The 20,424-nt window shown below is 44.1% G+C and overlaps 3 protein-coding genes across 3 annotated transcripts in view; 2 read left to right on the forward strand and 1 right to left on the reverse strand.

Moving 5' to 3' along the window:
• Positions 1-10,394: 10,394 nt before the first annotated feature.
• LOC134205028 (large ribosomal subunit protein uL4) lies at positions 10,395-12,713 on the reverse strand. The gene is made up of 3 exons (XM_062679890.1): positions 12,565-12,713; positions 11,759-12,185; positions 10,395-11,387 (listed from the first exon to the last, which is right to left on the reverse strand). The coding sequence occupies exons 1-3, from the start codon at positions 12,565-12,567 to the stop codon at positions 10,522-10,524; spliced, it is 1,296 nt and encodes a 431-aa protein (XP_062535874.1). The 5' UTR covers positions 12,568-12,713; the 3' UTR covers positions 10,395-10,521.
• An 88-nt stretch (positions 12,714-12,801) lies between these two features.
• Positions 12,802-14,363, forward strand: LOC134205029 (pre-mRNA-splicing factor SPF27). Its single transcript, XM_062679891.1, has 2 exons — positions 12,802-12,969; positions 13,742-14,363. Exons 1-2 carry the CDS (start codon positions 12,895-12,897, stop codon positions 14,306-14,308), a joined length of 642 nt encoding a protein of 213 aa, XP_062535875.1. The 5' UTR covers positions 12,802-12,894; the 3' UTR covers positions 14,309-14,363.
• A 1,970-nt stretch (positions 14,364-16,333) lies between these two features.
• Positions 16,334-20,424, forward strand: part of LOC134205031 (protein roadkill) — a 551,615-nt gene continuing 547,524 nt past the window's right edge. The window contains exon 1 of the mRNA XM_062679898.1: positions 16,334-16,866. The gene's annotated coding sequence lies outside the window, so the exon portion shown is untranslated. The remainder of the gene's footprint in view (positions 16,867-20,424) is intronic.

A 20,424-nucleotide genomic window follows, 5' to 3' on the forward strand; every position in this document is an offset into this window, starting at 1 on the left:
GGATCACCGCACGCTCGTTCGTAAAAAGATTCCCGTTTATGTCCTTACACATATCAGGCTGTGGCACGTGGCCCTTACGTGAACGGTTTAACTTCTCATAGAACTTTCGTGTGTTATTAGCGCGGTACAGTTGCTCCGTCTCTTCACGGTCTCGATCTTCCTGCTGGCGCTTTTTCCTCCGGAAGATCGAGTTTCGTCTGTTTCGCTCCCGTTTATATTGTGCCTCGTTCGCCCTCGTGCTATGTTGCATTCTTCTCTTCCACTAACTGCTCACATTCAGTCGTTTCTCTAATCCGGGGGCACTGTGCCAAATGCAGCGGTTGCGGTGCTACCAATGGCGGATCGAATATCTCTCCAGCCATCTTCAAGAGACGCTGCGCCTAGCTGCTCTTCCGTTGGGAGTGCCACTTCCAGCTGCTGCGCGTATTCTTGGGCTAGTCACCCAATGTTAAGCCGCGGCGTCCGACTTCGACGCGTGTTGTACACTGTCGAGAGTTTTGAACGCAGGCATACTGCAACGAGGTAGTGGTTGGATTCAATATTCGCACTGCGGTAAGTGCGGACGTTCATGATGTCGGAGAAGAATTTACCGTCGATTAGTACATGGTCGATTTGGTCGTTTCCTAGTTAGGTGATCTCCATGTGGCCTTGTGGACATTCTTGCGGGGAAAAAAGGTGCTTCGGACTACCATTCCGCGGGAGGCTGCGAAGTTTATGCACCGTTGGCCGTTGTCATTCGATACGGTGTGCAGACTATCCGATCCGATGACCAGTCTATACATTTCCTCCCTTCCTACCTGTGCGTTCATGTCACCGATGACGATTTCGACGTCACGCAGTGGGCATCCATCGTATGTTCGCTCCAGCTGTGCGTAAAACGCTTCTTTCTCGTCGTCGGGTCTCCCTTTGTGTGGGTAGTGCACGTTGATGAAACGGCCTTTAATCCTCTGCTTGCACATCCTTGCGTTGATTGGCTGCCACCCAATCACACGCTGGCGCATCTTACCCAGCACTATGAAGCCGGTTCCCAGCTCGTTGGTGGTGCCACAGCTTTGGTAGAAGGTAGCCGCTCGATACCTGCTTTTCCACACTTTCTGTCCTGTCCAGCAAATCTCCTGCAGCACCACGACGTCGAAAATGCGGGGATGTTCCCTTTCGAAGCTTTGTCTTTTCGCCCTTTGGCCCTTCAAGCTTTTTGTCCTTTGGACATTCTGTTTTTGTCCTGTCCGGATCCGAGCCAGCCTAGTGTTGAAAGTCTCCTTAATAAAGATAATAAAAAAAGCTTATCGTCGATCATCAACATCGTTGAGATCTTGGTTGAGATTCAACTTGCATGTTCGAGCCCGTTTGAAGGCCTAACAGGCCTGCTCAACAGATGGGTGTTTATTTATGCTTATTCTGGATCTCGAATTACATGGTCGTCTCACGTGAGAAGTGTCGAAATCGACAATTCTAGAGACGCATAATAACCACAATTGTCTACACCATTCAGCCTTATCCAACCCACCTTCAGCTTCACCTTATCCAGCACCTTTTTGGCATCCGCCGAGATACCTGGAATTAGGCAACTAGTGTTCCCGCTCTTCTCGAATCGCGATATCCTGAAATCTAACGCCACACTGATAACTCCGTACAGCCAGTCACCGGCTTCGGTAATATCGTCCAGGCCTCGGCACTGGAATACTACTATTGGGTATAGGGCTCTCACTTGAACCCCATTACCCTAACTTTTTATACGCAGCATTTTTGGATGCAGTTAGCATCCTTGCCTAGGCTAGTGAGTTTTTCATCACCCTCTTGGCTCTCAGGACGTCAGCGTAGCTCTAAGTGTCAGTCTTGACGATAATAACTTCGCCTTTTCCTTGCTGCCGCGACCATTGGAAGATGTACCCTTAGTCTACGCGGCACTCCACTTCTTAGTTGCAGGCGCCTTCGGTCCCTCTGCCACAGCTCTTGCGACTTTCCTCTTTTTCTCTTCGTCTTTCTGAGATTCTGCTGCTCCCGTGGATTTCAATAGCCTTCTTCTTTTGTGATACCGGAACCCATGGCCATGAACCTCGATATGCGCCCATTCTTCAATGATTGCTTCTAAAGTTCTATCACCCCCTTGATTATTCCGGGTTGTATTATTTCGTTAATTATTCATTACTAGTCTTTTGAGGCTGGCCTGACACTAAACTCTCACATTTCCGGAGTTCTGTTCCCCCAATATTTCGGGAAAATCATAGTACCCAGTTTTACTTGAAGTTCCTCACTGGTACTCTGACGATGATTAGCTGCTGCTAACATTCAGCACCTCCTTGCTGAACACACAGTCAATCAAATTTGCACCTCCAGAGAAAAGGCATAATACCGAATTTTCCACCGGGATAATTAGGAACATTGGGGATAGTAATTGCTAAGCAGGATGCTAAGCACAAATCAATTTTATTCCTTCAGGTACACGAGTACCAATGCTACGCCAAGTCCAGCATTCCCTGTAACCAGTTTATCACAACTGCCTAAAAAGAAAATCCGAATTACACATTCCTATAGGTACAGATATGTATTTAGCAAAGTTTTTTATTAGTGCTGTCCAATGAGCAGCTCGAAGTAGCTCGAAGTTGTTCCCGTCCTGCTCGTTCTTTTTTGTCAACAAACGGGCATGAGCGTGACAGGAACAACTTCGAGCTGCTCATTGGACAGCATTATTGTTTCACGCAGAATTTGCCATGGCGAACGTCACCTGTGAGTATGACAGCAACGGAAACAACCGAAACAACAACGGCACTTTGTCAATTAGCCTACCGTCTAACGATGGATCGTCTTCTGTGGGACGGCGAGTCCGACGATCAGAAACCATTCTTCGGCAAGCGGCCGAATGTGTCTCCCGAGGGGAAACCTTTCAAACTGTAAGCGACATGTTCAGCATTCCCATTTCGACCATCAGGTGAGAATCATGCATTCAAAACCCACGTGTCCCATAGCCAGGAAGCTTTTTTCAAATTTTCCTTCACTTTGTTCATTCCAGATTCTACATGGCGCGCAAAGGAATCCTTCCGCGCCGCAAGCGTGGTCGAACGGCCATTTTGCCGTATGTGCTGGCCGGTACAAGCCAAGCAGGGCGCTCTACCTCCTCGTCTGTTACAGGCCAGCCGACGGCAGCCAGAAGCAATGCTACAGTGCATCAATATTTACAACAACAACCGCAACACCAAAGCCGAAGCCGTTCGGCCAGCCCTATCGATCCACCGTTTCACTTTGCTAACTACAAGCTACCTGAACTGCGACCCAAGCTGGTCTAGATTTTGCATTGAGACAGGCGATACAAACTTACCTACCTACTATTTTTCATGTTCAATAACTTCCACATGCGTTGTAATTTTCACTATTTGGTTGCTATAAGCCCACCGCGTAGGAATAGTTTTGCCGAGGTTTATCACATGGTTAGTTATAGTGACTCTCAGGAGCCTTTCTATAGGGCAAGCACACCACCACTGCAGTATTAAATCCTTATATAAGTGTATTGTAAATGGATGTAACTAGATTTATTGAAACAAATCGGTACAAAGTAGAAATTGTTCATCTTTATAGTTTTATTTTTTAAATATAGACTACACATTAGTGAAAATAAAAATGTTTTTTTTTGTCTATTTATTTTTTGTGCAATTTTATCAGGTTAGAAATTGAATCTAATATACTCGATCAAGTTTAAACCCGGAAAGCACTACTTCCGGAGGTGGAGGAAGGAAGGAAAGTAAAGCTAACATGGGTTTTCAAGGCTACCAACTGGCTCGAAAGAGTTTACGAAGTTTGATTTTTCTCGCGATCCGTACTTTCACAGCATGGGTTGCGAGAAAAACCCATAGCTTTGCAAGTCATCCTTTCCGATTTTCAACTTGATTGAGTATACAATTTTCTTTAGTTATTGTAGCATTGATTTTCATTAGAAGTAGTAAAAGCTATCTGAATAAAAATAAAGGTTTCCATTAATAAATCATTTCACCAGAATTTTAATTATCCGAATTTTCCGCATCGAACTTTTGGGAATGCCCAACTTCAACAAACGCTGTAATGCGAATCTTACAATTGAAGAGCACATGGCTCAACTCGAGGAAGTAATCCCTTGCACATCACAAGGCCTAGGTCGTAGTAGTGCATGTAGTAGATAGTGCATACATAGGTTGCAGCAAGCGAGTATAGGAGTAGGGGCCTGCACACTTAACTCCGTGAGGTCATTAAAGCATCTGGGTGTGATGATCGACGATAAGCTCAATTTCATGAGCCACGTCAATTATGCATGCCAACGGGCATCCTTGTCAATGAAGTCTTTATCACGAATGATGTCCAATAGATCGGTGATGCATAGGCAGGTGCGTAGGTTGATAGCGGGTGGGGTGTAGCATTGTCTATTATCCGCTACGGCGTACCAGCATGGGCCGTAGCACTAAATGCCAAGTACAACATGAAGAAACTTTTATCAGAGTACAACGGCTGATGTGTCTAGGAGTCGCAAGCGCATATATACCATATCGTACCATATAATATCGGGCGGTGTGCGTTATAGCTGGGATCACGCCGATTGACATACTCCTATAGGAAGTTGTGGAGTGCTTTGATGAAAAGGACTCGGTGCAAGTGCAACATGCCAAGAGAGCAGCCTCGTTGCTCAAATGGCATAGAGCATTGGACACCGCAGTCAAAGGTCGTTGGACCCACAGCCCACAGGCTAATTCTAGATGTGTCGAATTGGGTTAGTAGGAAGCATTGTCAGGTTGTTGTGGTTGTTGTTGGGGTGCTCGTCTCCTACGTGAGTTTATGATACAGACCGATAGGATACTATCATAGCTTGCAATCGACGGTTGGTGAGCTTACCACCCTTGAAGTCGATGTTATGTGCTAAAACGTTGAGTGCGTTAGCATAGGCGTGAGCATTCTCAATAGTCTTGCTTAACTGTGGGCCCGGGGTACGCACTGGGGAAAGAGTTTAGGCTTTAGTGGGTTGAGTAAGAGAGGACATACAGTATGTGCTCCGCAAGTTTGTCAACACCTGGGCAGACGGGGATCTCCGCGTGCCCAAACTTGTGGAGGTACTGCCGAAAGCAGCTATGGCCTGACAGGAACTGTGTCAGATGAAAGTGAACTTCCCCATGGGTCTCCCTGGGTGGGAATATGTTAGGTATCAGCCGGGTCCACCTACCTTTCCAGGAGTTATCCAATTCGCGCTACCATTAGGCAACCGAAGCCACCGTGGTACGTTCGAAGGCTTCTCTGGTGCCACGTAGCTCGAAATACTTTTCATCTACCTGGACGTCTACTGGCCCGACTGGCATCATGATCGCAATCACGCAGGCTGCATCGTGTGATATCGTGCGGTAGGCAGATATCACTCTGAGACACATCAAGCGGTACGTGCTCTCCAGCTTCCGAAGGTAACTGATTACCCCCGTTTTCGTGAAGAACCTATACCAAGAGGTTGTTACATAAGAACACGCTAAAAATGAACTACTCAAAATTGAGTCGAATCCGACTCATTTTCATTAAAAACGGGACAACTCAAAATTTGAGTAAAAGATACTACTTCAATAAAATGATGGTTGCACTTAAACTAGGAGTCTGTTTGTCGTAAAATGCACTTAGATAGATAGATAAACTTGATTCGCATCTGTCGTATTAAAAATTGATGGAAGGCCAAGCTTAACTTTCGCGAAATCATCATTTTATTGAAGTAGTATCTTTTACTCAAATTTTGAGTTGTCCCGTTTTTAATGAAAATGAGTCGGATTCGACTCAATTTTGAGTAGTTCATTTTTAGCGTGTATGCATCCCATGATAAACACTCGGATCGTGATCATCTCAACCAGCCTCTGTTGAATCGCGCCGGAGCGCGCCCATTTACCCGCCCGTTTCGAAACATAGTAATTAAGTTATAGCATGCCATAAATAGCCTGGAAGTAGCAACCCATGCAAGCTCTTCTACTCGATTGTACACGACTTCAGTACAACAATGGAAACGCAAGCTTTGATTGCATGCAAGTTACGACGCATAACGCCATAACGTTTCTGCAGCTTTTTGGTACAATGAAAAAGCACGCATAAAACGCGCACGCTAATAATACTTCACTTAGGGCCAATTTCTTCACCTCCGCTTAACTCTTAGGCGGGGCTTACCCATTCCACAGATAACCCATAACCTGGTTTAAGTCTTAAGCGGAGGTGAAGAAATCGGCCCGGTGATTTTAAAATAAATATCACAAATTATTCAGCATTTCAACGAATTTCCCAAAAATGCATTGGGTTGTTCAATAATGCACGAGACAGACACAATCACTTGTTAGGTGGATCAATCTGGGTTTTTATTCACACAATTACATTTGATTTTCACTACGGTAAAAATTATCGTATGCGATGCATTCAATGCAACATTTTTCGACAATAATCTGCCAAAGTTTGATATGCAATGCGATTTAGATTTTTGATGGACGCAAATGCGACTTTATTTGCTGTTTGTTATACACACCTGCGCACACCTTGGAACTGTTGGACATCATCCTCGATATCGCAGCAACAGCAGTCGAAGCCCTCTTGCATACATAGTCGACATGGCTGCCGAAGATCAGCTTGTCGTCTATTATGACTTCAAGTAGCTTCAAACTCCGTTTTGATGTAAACGCAATTTCACCCACACATGAATCGCTGCATGTTGTACTTACTTGCGGTTGTTGACGATAACCACCTCCGTATTATGTTGAGCGAGCTCCATGCCTCTAGCGCTCATCCAACCCGCCACCGTGCTGATCGCGTGTACTGCGGGTTTGAATACCTCGTTGGATCGCTATCTCAGTTCGTGTATACCAGTGGTCCCCAGCCTGCTTCCTATCGAGGGCCACGCAGCAATTTTAAACTGTTGAAGCGGGCCGCGGTATATTTGCAATATTTGTTTATCATTTCGAATTGAATTTTGAAGTACCTATAATACAAAGTAATCAAAAAATCTGTTGTAAGGGCATTACATACTACAGCGTAGCTGAGTTTTAGTTCATATTATTACACGCTTCTGCGATAGTGGACTTAGCGTGATATTTTATTTTCGCAACAAAATCTACTCGGCTTAGTTGGCAAAACTATTTTACCAAATAAACATCTGTTGACCGATTCTAAGAGTTTTTTTTATCCTTGAGGATTATTGTTCCATGAAAGTCGTTGCAAATAACGACAGCATGTTTGAATCGTGTTTTGAAGCCAGGTGAACTTACCAGTAGTACTTATTTTCTGACTTTTTCGATCTGAGATATTCAAACGGAATTTAACCTGCATTGCCCGACGTGTCGACTCGTTTATTTGATCTTTTTTCAAGGAAAATGCTCATCAGGAAAAATAATCAATAACGGGCCGAAACGTCGGACACTGCAAATGTAAACCCGTTTGAATATCTCAAACTAACAAATTCAGAATATAAGAACAATTATCCCAGTCAAACTACAACCACTAACCAGCATTATTGAATAGAACATTAAGTGAATCTTAACTCTGAATTGTTTACCGTGTTTTTATTATTTCCAAGGAATTAAATTTTCTGGAAACCTTTTCTTGATCACCCCAACTAATCGCAGCATGACAAAATCTTGATTTCGTTGAACATTTTTCTTAGCGTGAAGTACGTTAACATGACGTATTTTCAGGAATTATAAATCAAGAAATTTTCAATCGAATTTTGCCACAACTCAACTTATTTTGAAGAATAAAAGAATTCATATTAGGGTGCAACGTATGACAACATTATTTTTACCTAAGAACGTTATATATTCAGTTTGGTTAAAGCGCTAAAAATACCATCAAAGTATGTTGCCGTTAGCCTACATAGCATGTATAAGGTGAGAAATTTATTTATCTTGATGATAAAAAGATTTTTGGTTTATATGTTTCTTGAACATCAAAATAATGTGAACTAGACATACACACTCAGTTTTTATTTCCGCAGCTCGGCAAAATCCGCACAGCTGTGTGCCCAGCAAAATAAAAAAACTGATATCTCGTCGAAAATGAGGTTTGTTAGCTGGGTTTCGGCAAATTATTTGCTGATTTAGGGAAACTTTGACCGATATCTCGGCGAAAAACATGTTTTCTGGGGCTCGGCTGTGTGAATCCCGGTAAAAGTTGAATAAATTGCTGAGATCCCGGTAAAAAAATAAGTGTGTATACCCAGCCCGAGTACAACGAAAAACTGGACACGGTGAAAGCTTTTCCTGGATGTGATATTTGTCGATGGGCCACATGTAGTGTATATTCTGAAACACTTCGCGGGCCGCAGGAAAACGCTTCGAGGGCCGCATGCGGCCCGCGGGCCGCACTTTGGGGATCACTGGTGTATACCCTCTGAGGCCGAGGGGTTGCCCAGCGGCTTCCCGGCCTTCGGTAACAGAACCAACTTCTACCTTTTCTATCTATCGTGAAAACTACACTCATCGAGGCATCTCTGCATAGCTAACCTGAACATGTTCGGGTTCGCTGTGATTGCTGCCTTGAGAGCGGTGTTCGGAACTTTCTCAGGCCCTGGAGCTCTGTTTGATTCCAGGGAATTAGGAACTGCGAGTAACTCTTAGTTCATCACCGGAGCCACAATTTCGACCGCACCCTAAACGTCGTATGCGGCATGAGACCAGATACGTGTGGGACGGGACGGAAAGAGTAACTCGATAATCCTCGCCAACGTACATATCTCGGGGAGTGAAGAGCTCCCTCGGGTCTTGGCCCGAAGGCGCGTTGGCTCCCTCGCACAAATTGTCGAAACACGCTCTCTTGCTGCTCTTAATAGCCTTTTGAGAGCCAATTTTGCAGCACGAAACACTTCACGGCGGTCCGCTCTGGCCTCCTCGGTGCGGGCACGTTGGATTCTTCCTGTAGACTTAAGGTAGACTGATCGAAGATTTGTAATCTCGGCACTCCACCAATATACCGGGCGTCTGCCATTTCTCGACAGGGCTTATCTCGGCATGATAACAGCTACTAACGCATCTCCGCTTAGCGCCAGCTTTGCACGTCCTCACCCAGCGCCGAAAACTTTTCGGCCGCCCACAACGATTTAAGGACTTCGACGTATTTATCCTTATCAGTTTACACTCCTTTGGGTTCTCTGCGGGTCGAGATGCGCTCGACTTCCGCTTTGTTCTACTAACCAGCTGTCAGGGATTTCCGGTCCCTTGTGCCGATGGCACCGGCCGGCTGGTTGGTACCCTCTTGCGGCCCAGGGATTTGTGTCTGGTTGGTGCCTTTCGCCTTTTTGGGCCGAGAAGTCGTCTTCTCGAATCGACAAACTTCAGACTCCTCTGCACCCCGAGTTGCGCCGTCCAAACAATGTTTGGCCTTTATGGTCGCACGTCGTTTGGCTTTGCTCTGAGCGCCTTCGCCGGATTGCTGTCTGAGCCGTTTCGGGTTAGTCGGTCTTTTTCTCAGGGCGAAATCAATCGCACCTTGGGTCAAAGTCGCTCCTCCAATAAAGGAGAAGGCATCGGTTTTGGTACCTTTGTCGGTATTTTCTCTTCCCACCACCCGCCTGCCCAAGCAACCAGAAGTTCAGATTTTACTTAAATTTACTCTTAACCGAACTAATTGGTTCACTATGGTTCACATCAAGTTCCAAGCATCCTTAACGGAACTTTAAAGTTCACTTAAAGTTCCGTTACATACAAAAAATTACTTAAAATGAGAGCTGATTAAGCCAAAATAGCCCTTCTTATCCGAACTTCTGGTTGCTTGGGTGATAAAGGCGTCCTGTTTTTGTCTTGCGACTTGAACAGCCTGGCGGAGCATCCGACGGTGCTGTTTCAGTTCCTTACTTATGTTCTGGCTTGTGCTCGCGAACTCGATGATATTATCGAGTTTCTTGGCGACCACCCGCATCACGGGTAGTGACACCTCATTTCTATTACCCTTGCCTAACTTTCTGGTGAAAAAAATCAGAAGTACTCGATAATATCCCATTTTTTACACCGTGTACTTGATCGGATGCAAGATCGGCTCCTAATCTTTGTACTGAGTCAATGCCCGAAATCGGATTTAAGACAGCTTAAATATGGCCATGAACTTTTTCCTATATTTTTCGAGAGTGAACCTAAGCTTTTAACCGGGAGTGTATGTCATCAATGCCCACTGAAAGTGGATTACCCGATTCGTAACATATCTCATCTTCACGAGGGTCATTGACGAACTACTAAATAATCGAAAATCATCCTAACTTATAGTAACCCAAACATTTCAATATCTCTGGAGACTGTTTGGAAAATGCATAATTTCATTGCTTTAATTTCATATTTCTCATGGATGAAGCAAGGGAAAAAAACTCCTGTTGTATACTTTGATGCTAAGGACATAACATAACATGCGACCCTGACAATGAAAATGAAACAAATGTAGAATTAAATTTGTACAATCGTAAAAATAAGACTTATTATTCTCGTGTACCACAGGTATGCACTCCTCAGATTTTTATTCTTCTTACACAGTATTATCAATAAACAATGTATTTCTAACACACGAGCATGTTTACTTTCTAGGCTTTAGTGGTGCCAATCCCTTGCGAGCTCGTCTGGCGTTCTCTTGCGTTTTGTGTTTCGCAATACGCTTCTGCGCTATCGCAGACTTCTTAGTCTTGGCCTTGGTCTCCCAAGCAGCCTTCTTCTTGGCGAGTTTCTCAACGCGCACCTTGTTGCGTTCCAAGAACTTAACGGCTGTGTTCCTCTTGTTCAGTTCGATTCCACGTTTCTTGAACGAGGCGACAATACGCTCGTACCTGCGTTTCTTCGAGGCCAGCAGAGCGCGACGCTTGGTGACCTGGGCGAATGGATTCAGCTTGTACAATTGCTGGGTGTTGGTCAGCGGGTTCAGACGACGCACGTGACGGTGCACAGCCTTCTTGGCCGGATTTAGAACCTTGCGAATTTCTTCGCTCTTCAGCAGACGGGCCAGGTCGGTGTTGGCCATGATCGGGTTAGGCAGGTTGTAGTCCTTCTTGACGGTGGACTTCTTCTTCCAGGTGCCATAGATATCGTTCAGCTGGGCGAAGGCGGATTCGGTCCAAACGCACAGACGGCCAACATGACCACCCGGGGCCAGCTTCAGCAGGTTCATACGGTTGATGCTCATCGTATCAACGCCGGGGATGTTACGGAATGCCTTACGTAGACCCTCGTCCTTGGCGTAGATGACCAGTGGGCCACGGCGCTGGACACGACGGCGGTTGCGCATCTTACCGCGACCGGCGCGCAGACGCTGGGACTTGTACACCTTCTGGACATCAGCCCAGACCTTGGAGCGACGCAGAAAAGCGACCGCCTGCTTCGTCTTCTGGAACTTCTGGACCTCGTCGGAGACAACCAGTGGCAATTCGGAAATTCCATCGATAACGTGGCCTGGAAATGGTTAACGCTTGTTAATAATTTAATTCTTTATTAAGTTGTTTTTAAGGCTAGTTCATTTAAATCACAAGATTTGACAAACCTATTAAAAATTGTGGATATTTACTTAACTAATTTTTACATCGGACACAAAATATAAACCGCATAGAAATGGTAATGAGACTGGAAAATTTCAAACAAGCTAAGGCCTAAAAGAGGCACACAGACTCAGGTGTGCTATACTGCCGCTAAACGCATAACTGTTCTATATACATAGGAAATACCAGCAAACATGGGACAAATATGCGTGGAGATGAAATTAGCTTCAAACTTTGGAATATTTTCACTAAACGATTTCCACAATAATTAATAAAATTCACACTTACCTCTAGACTGAACCAGGGCGGGAACACCGGAAGCGGCCAGGGCCGAAACCAGAGCGTAACGCTTCAGGTTCACGTTGATCTTGCGGTGCCAACGACGCCAGGTCTTGGTCGGGGCAAACATACGTCCACCACGGCACATGTTACCGAAAGCACCCTGGCCGGAACGGTGAGTACCACCGCCACGGACACGCGGAATACGGGCCACAGCACGACCGGTACCCCAGGATTCGGCCGACGTCTGGTGACCGGCAGCTTCGCTTACGGCGTACGCCTGGCGCTTGTTACGGCGCATCAGCTGCGAAACTTCGCTCACCACATCGGGACGAATGGGTGCCTTGAACACGTAAGGCAGCGCAAGATTCTTATCCTTCAGGGCTTCATTCTTGTCAGAATAAATGCTAACTAGCGGGCGAGATGCCGTCAAACTCTGGAAAACAAACGCAGAAAACGGCAATGAGGTTAGCGCTAATCGATTTCACAAGAACGAGATGATAAACAAATCACAACACATCAATAATTTCTTTAAGAGCTGCGATGAACGAATACTCCCAAATTCACTGTTCTGACCCGAGTTTGCAACGCCGGTTGGGCGCAGGTTCTGTAAAAACCCAGCATTTGCTTCGGTTGCCACTCGAATCTTCATCATGCACCTTTTCAACATCAACACACAAAAGCAGCACAATTCAGCCAACTGTCATGCACGTGTAAATTCTGCAATTTTCACGTAAACTGCAAAACCTTCTTCGTAATTTTCATCACCAGCTCACTTGAATCTATTTTCCGAACAATTTCACATCGATACTAACCATTTTCGACTACGATTTCACTCGAAAATTCAAAAAAATAGCACGACTTCAAATTGTTAAAGCACGTCCGCCATGCCACGGAGGACTGAAAAAGAAATAGCGAAAGCGGAAACAGTCCGAAGAGGCCTTTCGGCGCTAGGTGAACTGTCAAATTGCCGGGAATTTCAGTTCAGTGGACTGCTGCTCATTTAATAATCATTGGGCTGCATGGGCACGGCATTTAATGATGATTGTCAAAAAATTGTTTACATCGACTTCAATGGAAGGCTGTTCGTATTTCTAGAAATTAGTTGGTTTTCAAGGTGGATACGTGCATAAAATCGCTTCAAAATGGCAGGAGAAGTGTTGGTAGATGCGCTGCCGTACATTGACCTCGGTTATGATGATCCGGGAGTGCGAGAAGCGGTAAGTATCGTCTTCGTGCAAATCGGTCTGTTCAGCCGGTAGAACGAGCGGACCATTTCAGATTACACTGTAGTGTTAAGGATTTTGAAGTCAGAAACCAATATTTTTTTAAACTAAAAATTGATACAAAAATCTATGGATCTGTTAAAAAAAAGTTCATAAGCCCACATATAACCATTCTCGTGATGTACAAATTAAATCTGATTTTTTTATGTATCAAACAAAAAATAAATCATTTTTATTGATAGAACGAGTCATCTCATGCTATTTTTAGTATTTGAGTCTATTTTTTAAAGTTTTTTTGACGATATATATACATATAGTTTTTACTCCTAGCAGCACATATTAACTAGTCTGTTGATGTAGCGACCTTAAATCCATAAATAAATCCAGCATATGAGTAATTTGGGGTGAGCCCTTATGATTAGAAATGTAAATAAAAAAATGTTCCAGTGCTTCAAAAATTCTAAAAACAGTTTTCGGATCACTTAGATTATGTGAAACGTATAATAAAACAAAAAGAGTTGATAGTGGGAATGACGGCTTTGGCAGGTTTTGTTCTATTATTGGCAGGGGTTTTTTATGACTGACTATGCTCAAATTTGGCATAAACATTCTTTGCATATCAAAGAATATTGTGGCCAAATTTCATAAAATTTGGTCGACAAAAACCCCCCTGACAATAATAGAACAAAACCTGCCTATACCGTCTTTCCCCCTACGAGATCTATTGCTAAACCATTTCTTTAAAAAAATGATGCATCGTTTTCAGGCTATCGCCATGGTGGAGGAGGAATGTCGTCGATATCGGCCCACGAAGAACTATCTTGAGCACCTGCCTGCGTTGAACACAGCTGCCTTCGAAACCGAACTGATGACGGCGGAATTCGAACGTATCCAGAACCGTTTGCCAATGGAGCCGCTGAGCATGAAGCGGTACGAACTACCGCCTCCACCGGCTGGTAAAATGTCCGAGGTACCAGCTTGGACCGAAAGTGTGGACAACTCGATGGCTCAGCTAGAACATCAAGCCGTCCGGGCGATGAATCTCGACCTGATGATGGAGTATGGGTGCGAAATGTGGAAATCTTATCTCGAGGTTTTGACGGCTATGCAAGCGAAGGCTCAGTCCCGTTTGGAGACGATAAAGAAGGAAATCCAAGACGTGAACTGGAAGCGTAAATCGAAACAGACGCAAGGCGGTGAGAAGCTGCGGTCACTTGAAGCGCAATGGGTAATGCTCGTGTCTAAAAATTATGAAATAGAGCAGGCATGTGCTAAGCTCGAGGAAAGAATTTACCAAAAGAAGAATCAAGTTCAAAATCACAATAGAAAATAAGTTTGGATGGATAGAATGATAAAAACACATTGACGATAATAGTTGTATTCTTGTAGCTCGTGCTTGTAGATTGATGGTTCATATAGAGAAAATACCCAGAAATGGTCTAGAAGTGTGTTACCGGTAGTTTCAATGAATTGACCTTTCCCATAAAAAATTATGATTCGCTTAATCGATTCTTTGGCCTATTTGAGGTCAACTTTCCCAAAGAACCCATAATTTTTGGCCCCCCTTTTTTAAAATAAAAAAAAAACCGAAGTGCTGCTGTGCTGTAAAAATAAAAGGTTTACAAGCAAAATAAAAATATGTTGGAGATTAGCAAAGCATGCTCTTTATGTTAAACTATAAAAAACCTCATATTTTTCACTGCTCAACAACCTTTACTAGTAATCAGCATTTTTTTATAGTCCCATATAAATTAAAAATGCAAATTAAAAATAGGGCCTGTTCAAATATTACGTAACGCGAAAAATTTTGTTTTTAAGAACCCCCCACCCCCTCGTAACAATCCGTAACAATTTTCAAAACCACCCCCACCCCTATGCGTAACACGTAACAAATGCGATTTTTTAAAACAGATCCTAGTTTTAGTAGAATTTGAAGGACGGTGCAATAAATTATTATCTTTTGTATATTTCAAGGCTCCCCCAGACCTAAAGGATTTCATCGCCGCGACGGCGACAACTAGTCGCCGCGATTCTATCGCTGGGTCGCTGCTGGCAATGTTCCATTTATCCTTCCATACCAACGACGATGGAATCGCAGTCGCCAAGCGATAGAATCGCGTTGCGACTGTCGCGTCGCGTGTGTTTGGGGGAACCTTCATGCTTTTTCAAAGATAATAAATATTTTTTGAATTTTTTAAAATATTTTTCCCTTTGGAAATAACTTGTTACGCGTAACAATATTTCTAAGGACCCCACCCCCTATATTTTGTGTAACAAAGCGTAACAAAAATCAAACAACCGCCCACCCCCTATTGCGTTACGTAATATTTGAACAGACCCATAGTTCCGAGGCTCCAAAAATTCTGAGAAATTGGGGTTCGGCTCAATAGAGGTAATAAACTATAGAGGAAGATTGTCGCTGTCGTCACTGGCGAAACATCTTTTGCTGGCGAGGATAGGGCACTAAATGTCAACAAAGGAAAAATCAGAACGTTTTGACAGATAGGTACCCAACATGTTTGGGGACGATAACAATGGGAACCGCAGCGACAATAGTCCTCTATAGTTTATTACCTCTATTTTCGGCTCATATTTTTATGCAGATTCAGAATATGTAAAAACAATTGGGTTGTTTAGCAAAGAAAAATATGAGGTTTTTTATAGTTTAACATAAAGAGCATGCTTTGCTGATCTTCAACATATTTTTATTTTGTTTGTAAACCCTTTATTTACGTTTTTATACAGCAAACAATAAACCATTTTAATCGATAGAATGACACTAGCATTCATAGAATTTGAGCAGCATAAGGAACTATTTTAGTCCCATATAAATTTAAAATGCAAATTAAAATGTGTTCTTAGTGCTCAAAAAATCTAAAAATTGGGATTAGGGTCAGTTCTATCGATTAAAATGGTTTATTGTTTGCTGTATAAAACGTAAATAAAGTTTACAAACAAAATAAAATATGTTGAAGATCAGCAAAGCATGCTCTTTATGTTAAACTATAAAAAACCTCATATTTTTCTTTGCTAAACAACCCAATTAGTGTGTACGGCTGCATAGGCACGTTGATGAAAAGCCTTTTATCGTTGCAAATCGTAATCAATAACATCGCGCAAATTTCCGTCCTTGAGCCCCTCGTCATTTAAAATCATTCTGACAGCAACAGCAAAAAAATGTTTTGATTCCCTTCTTGTTGTTGTTCAAAGGGTTGCAGAAAAAAAGAGACAGGTAGCATTTTCCTCGCAACCATTATGCAAATTTTCTTTAGAAAGAAAGAGAAGAAACCCCGAAAAGAAATTTCGAACCACGGACTCTGAAATCTGAAGTTTGCTGCTTCCCCGCGCCTCCCCTGATCCGATTGCGTGTGGTTGTATTTTTCTTTTCTCGCGGAGGACGGGCTTTTCGTCGCGATTTTGTCTTGTCTTTTGTGGAATAAAATGCCAATAAACTCGTTCGACTATATTTAGTAATGATAGCCCAGATCGGTGAAATTGCAGTAATGTAGATAAAGTGTAATATTGATCGGTAACAACAGTGTGGTGAAAATAATACTCCAAAGGGTGCAAAGGTGCGGTGGTGCTGGCTGGCCGACGAAAGTTCCGATGGTTTGAGGGTTTGCAAAAATATTGGCATTTTTATTTGGACGCTCGATTTGGTGGTCATTTATTCACGTTACAGAACAGAGAACGTGAACGGTTACGGTGACAAAGCAAGAAATCTCTGTTCCGAAGGTGAGTGAAGTGAAGGTCTGGAAATTTGGCAGTAGCCTGTGGCCAAGATTTGTGTGTGCGTTGCAAAAGGATTCTGACTGGAGGACTTTCCTGTTGCATCCGGACAGGACTGACGACTGCTGAAGGGATTTTGTCTCGGAGTTTCCGGCTGAACAGGTATGTAATAAAATTACTTCTATTGGTTACACTCACAGATCATCTTGTTTGATAAGGGTTGTTTATTGATTCTGGAGATAAAAATTGATAAAAAAAACACCGGGTCTCGATTCAACCAAGCAATGTCTCACCAATAATACGAACTGTTTTTGGCACAAAACTGAAAGGCCTCGCGAACGAAGCTCAGGAGAAAAGGTAATGCGAAATACTGTTCAATAAACCATTGCAATTAATAGCTAGAAATCAAGATTTTGATCCTCAAACATGACCATTTTATATGAAAATCAGCGAATATCTTATAATTATTTCCGCGGGGGTGTAGAAGTAAACACAATTCATGTCAACAGATGACTATGATAATTGATACATTTTTAATCGAAAACATCATCTAGCTAGTTCTCTGTCCTTGTAGATTTTATCAGCGAATGTAAAACCACCACTTTGCCAATATGAACAACATTGTACTCTTTTGTAAATGTTTGGACAAACTCAAATCGTAACAAGCGTTTGTCAGAAGGGCAACAGAATTGGACAAAGATTGCCTGCCGCGTATTTAGGAAATTAGTCGGTTTTCGATTAAAAATGTATCAGTTATCATAGCCATCTGTTGACATGAATTGTATTTACTTCTACACCCCTGGAAATAATTATAAGATATTCGCTGATTGTCATACAAAATGTCATGTTTGAAAATCAAAATCTCGATTTCTAGCGAGTAATTTGGCATCCCAGCTTAAATGACCCAAATTTCCAATTAATGAATTAATGATTAATGATTTTCAATGGTTAAAAGCATCATTAATTGAAAATTTAAGTCATTTTAGGCTGGGATGCCAAATATGTCCTCAATCTAATCGCTAAAAATCGAGATTTTGGTTCTCCAACATGACCATTTTGAATAAAAATCAGCGAATGGCTTATAATTATTCCCGGGGGTGTACAAGCTATCGCGATTTGAAAAGTTCACAACTCTTACCTCACCATATTTGTTGCAAATAAAATGGTATGCAACATGGTATGCAACCGGTCTAATGAGCGTTTTGTAGATAGCCAGTTTAATACGGCGTTCGAAGCTTTTTGCGGAGTTCAAAGTACGTACGATGTCCTCCCATGATTATTTATTTATTTATTCAGACTAAGGCCGAAGTGCCCTGTGCGGTATATAAGAGTCTTCTCCATTCGGCTCGGTCCATGGCTACACGTCGCCATCCACGCAGTCTACGGAGGGTCCGCAAGTCATCTTCCATCTGATCGATCCACCTTGCCCTCTGCGCATCTCGCCTTCTTGTGCTCGTCGGATCGTTGTCGAGAACCATTTTCAAAGGGTTACTGTCCGACATTCTGGCTACGTGCCCGGCCCACCGCAGTTGTCCGATTTTCGCGGTGTGAACGATGGATGGTTCTCCCAACAGCTGATGCAACTCGTGGTTCATTCGCCTCCTCCACGTACCGTCCGCCATCTGCACCCCACCATAGGTGGTACGCAGCACTTTCCTTTCGAAAACTCCCAGTGCGCGTTGGTCCTCCACGAGCATCGTCCAGGTCTCGTGTCCGTAGATTGTTTTGTAGATTGTCAGTTTGGTACGGCGGCGAACTCTATTCGATCGAAGCGTCTTGTGGAGTCCAAAGTACGTACGATTTCCAGCCACTATGCGTCTCCGAATTTCTCTGCTGGTATCATTTTCGGCAGTCACCAGTGAGCCCAAGTACACAAATTCTTCTACCACCTCGATTTCGTCACCACCGATGCGAACTCGCGGTAGGTGTTTCACATTGTCTTCTCTTGAACCTCTTCCTATCATGTACTTTGTCTTCGACGTGTTAATGACTAGTCCGATCCGCTTGGCTTCCCTCTTCAGTCTGATGTAGGCTTCCTCCATCTTCTCAAAGTTACGTGCCATAATATCTATGTCGTCGGCGAAGCCAAATAGTTGGACGGACTTATTGAAAATTGTACCACTCGTCCTAATCCCTGCTCTTCGTATTACCCCTTCCAAAGCGATGTTGAATAGTAGACACGAGAGACCATCACCTTGCCGTAACCCTCTGCGCGTTTCGAAGGGACTCGAGAATGCCCCTGAAACTCGAACTACGCACATCACCCGATCCATCGTCGCTTTGATCAACCGTGTCAGTTTATCCGGAAATCCGTGTTCGTGCATTAGCTGCCATAGTTGGTCCCGATCGATTGTATCATATGTGGCTTTGAAGTCGGTGAATAGATTATGTGTGGGCACGTTGTATTCGCGGCATTTCTGCAGTACTTGGCGAATGGCGAACACCTGTTCCGTGGTGGAGCGTTCGCCCAAGAAAAAACCCGCCTGGTACTGCCCCATGAACTCCCTTGCAATTGGTGCTAGTCGACGGCATAAAATTTGGGAGAGTACCTTGTAGGCGGCATTCAGCAATGTGATTGCGCGGTAGTTGCTACAATCCAGCTTATCGCCCTTTTTGTAGATGGGACACACGACACCTTCCATCCACTCCTGCGGCAAAACTTCCTCCTCCCAAATCTTGGTAATGACCCAGTGCAGCGCTCTAGCCAGTGCCTCACCACCGTGTTTAAATAGCTCTCCTGGTAGTTGGTCAACCCCAGGGGATTTGTTGTTCTTCAGCAGGCCAATCTCCTCCTGGATTTCCTGGAGATCCGGAGCCGGTAGAATTATGTCCTGCGCGTGTTCTCCCAGGTCCATCACCATACCGTCATCTTCGTCTGCCACATCGCCATTCAGGTGTTCTTCGTAGTGCTGCCGCCACCTTTGGATCGCCTCACGCTCGTTCGTAAGAAGGTTTCCGTTTATGTCCTTACACATATCAGGCTGTGGCACGTGGCCCTTACGTGAACGGTTTAACTTCTCATAGAACTTTCGTGTGTTATTAGCGCGGTACAGTTGCCCCGTCTCTTCACGGTTTCGATCTTCCTGCTGGCGCTTTTTCCTCCGGAAAATCGAGTTCTGTCTGTTCCGCGCCTGTTTATATCGTGCCTCGTTCGCCCTCGTGCGGTGTTGCAGCAATCTCGCCCATGCTGCATTCTTCTCTTCTACTAACTGCTCACATTCCCCGTCATACCAGTCGTTTCTCTGATCCGGGGGCGCCGTGCCAAGTGCAGTGGTTGCGGTGCTTCCAATGGCGGATCGAATATCTCTCCAGCCATCTTCAAGAGACGCTGCGCCTAGCTGTTCTTCCGTTGGGAGTGCCACTTCCAGCTGCTGCGCGTATTCTTGGGCTGGTCTACTGTCTTGTAGCCGCCCAATGCTAAGCCGCGGCGTCCGACTTCGACGCGTGTTATACACCGTCGAGAGTTTTGACCGTAGGCATACTGCAACGAGGTAGTGGTCGGATTCAATATTCGCACTGCGGTAAGTGCGGACGTTCGTGATGTTGGAGAAGAATTTACAGTCGATTAGAACTTGGTCGATTTGGTTTTCCGTTTCTTGTTTAGGTGATCTCCATGTGGCTTTGTGGATATTTTTGCGGTGAAAGAAGGTGCTTCGGACTACCATTCCGCGGGAGGCTGCGAAGTTTATGCATCGTTGGCCGTTGTTATTCGATACGGTG

Source organism: Armigeres subalbatus, chromosome 1 (assembly GCF_024139115.2).
Source record: "Armigeres subalbatus isolate Guangzhou_Male chromosome 1, GZ_Asu_2, whole genome shotgun sequence".
NCBI classification, from domain to species: Eukaryota; Metazoa; Arthropoda; class Insecta; order Diptera; family Culicidae; genus Armigeres; species Armigeres subalbatus.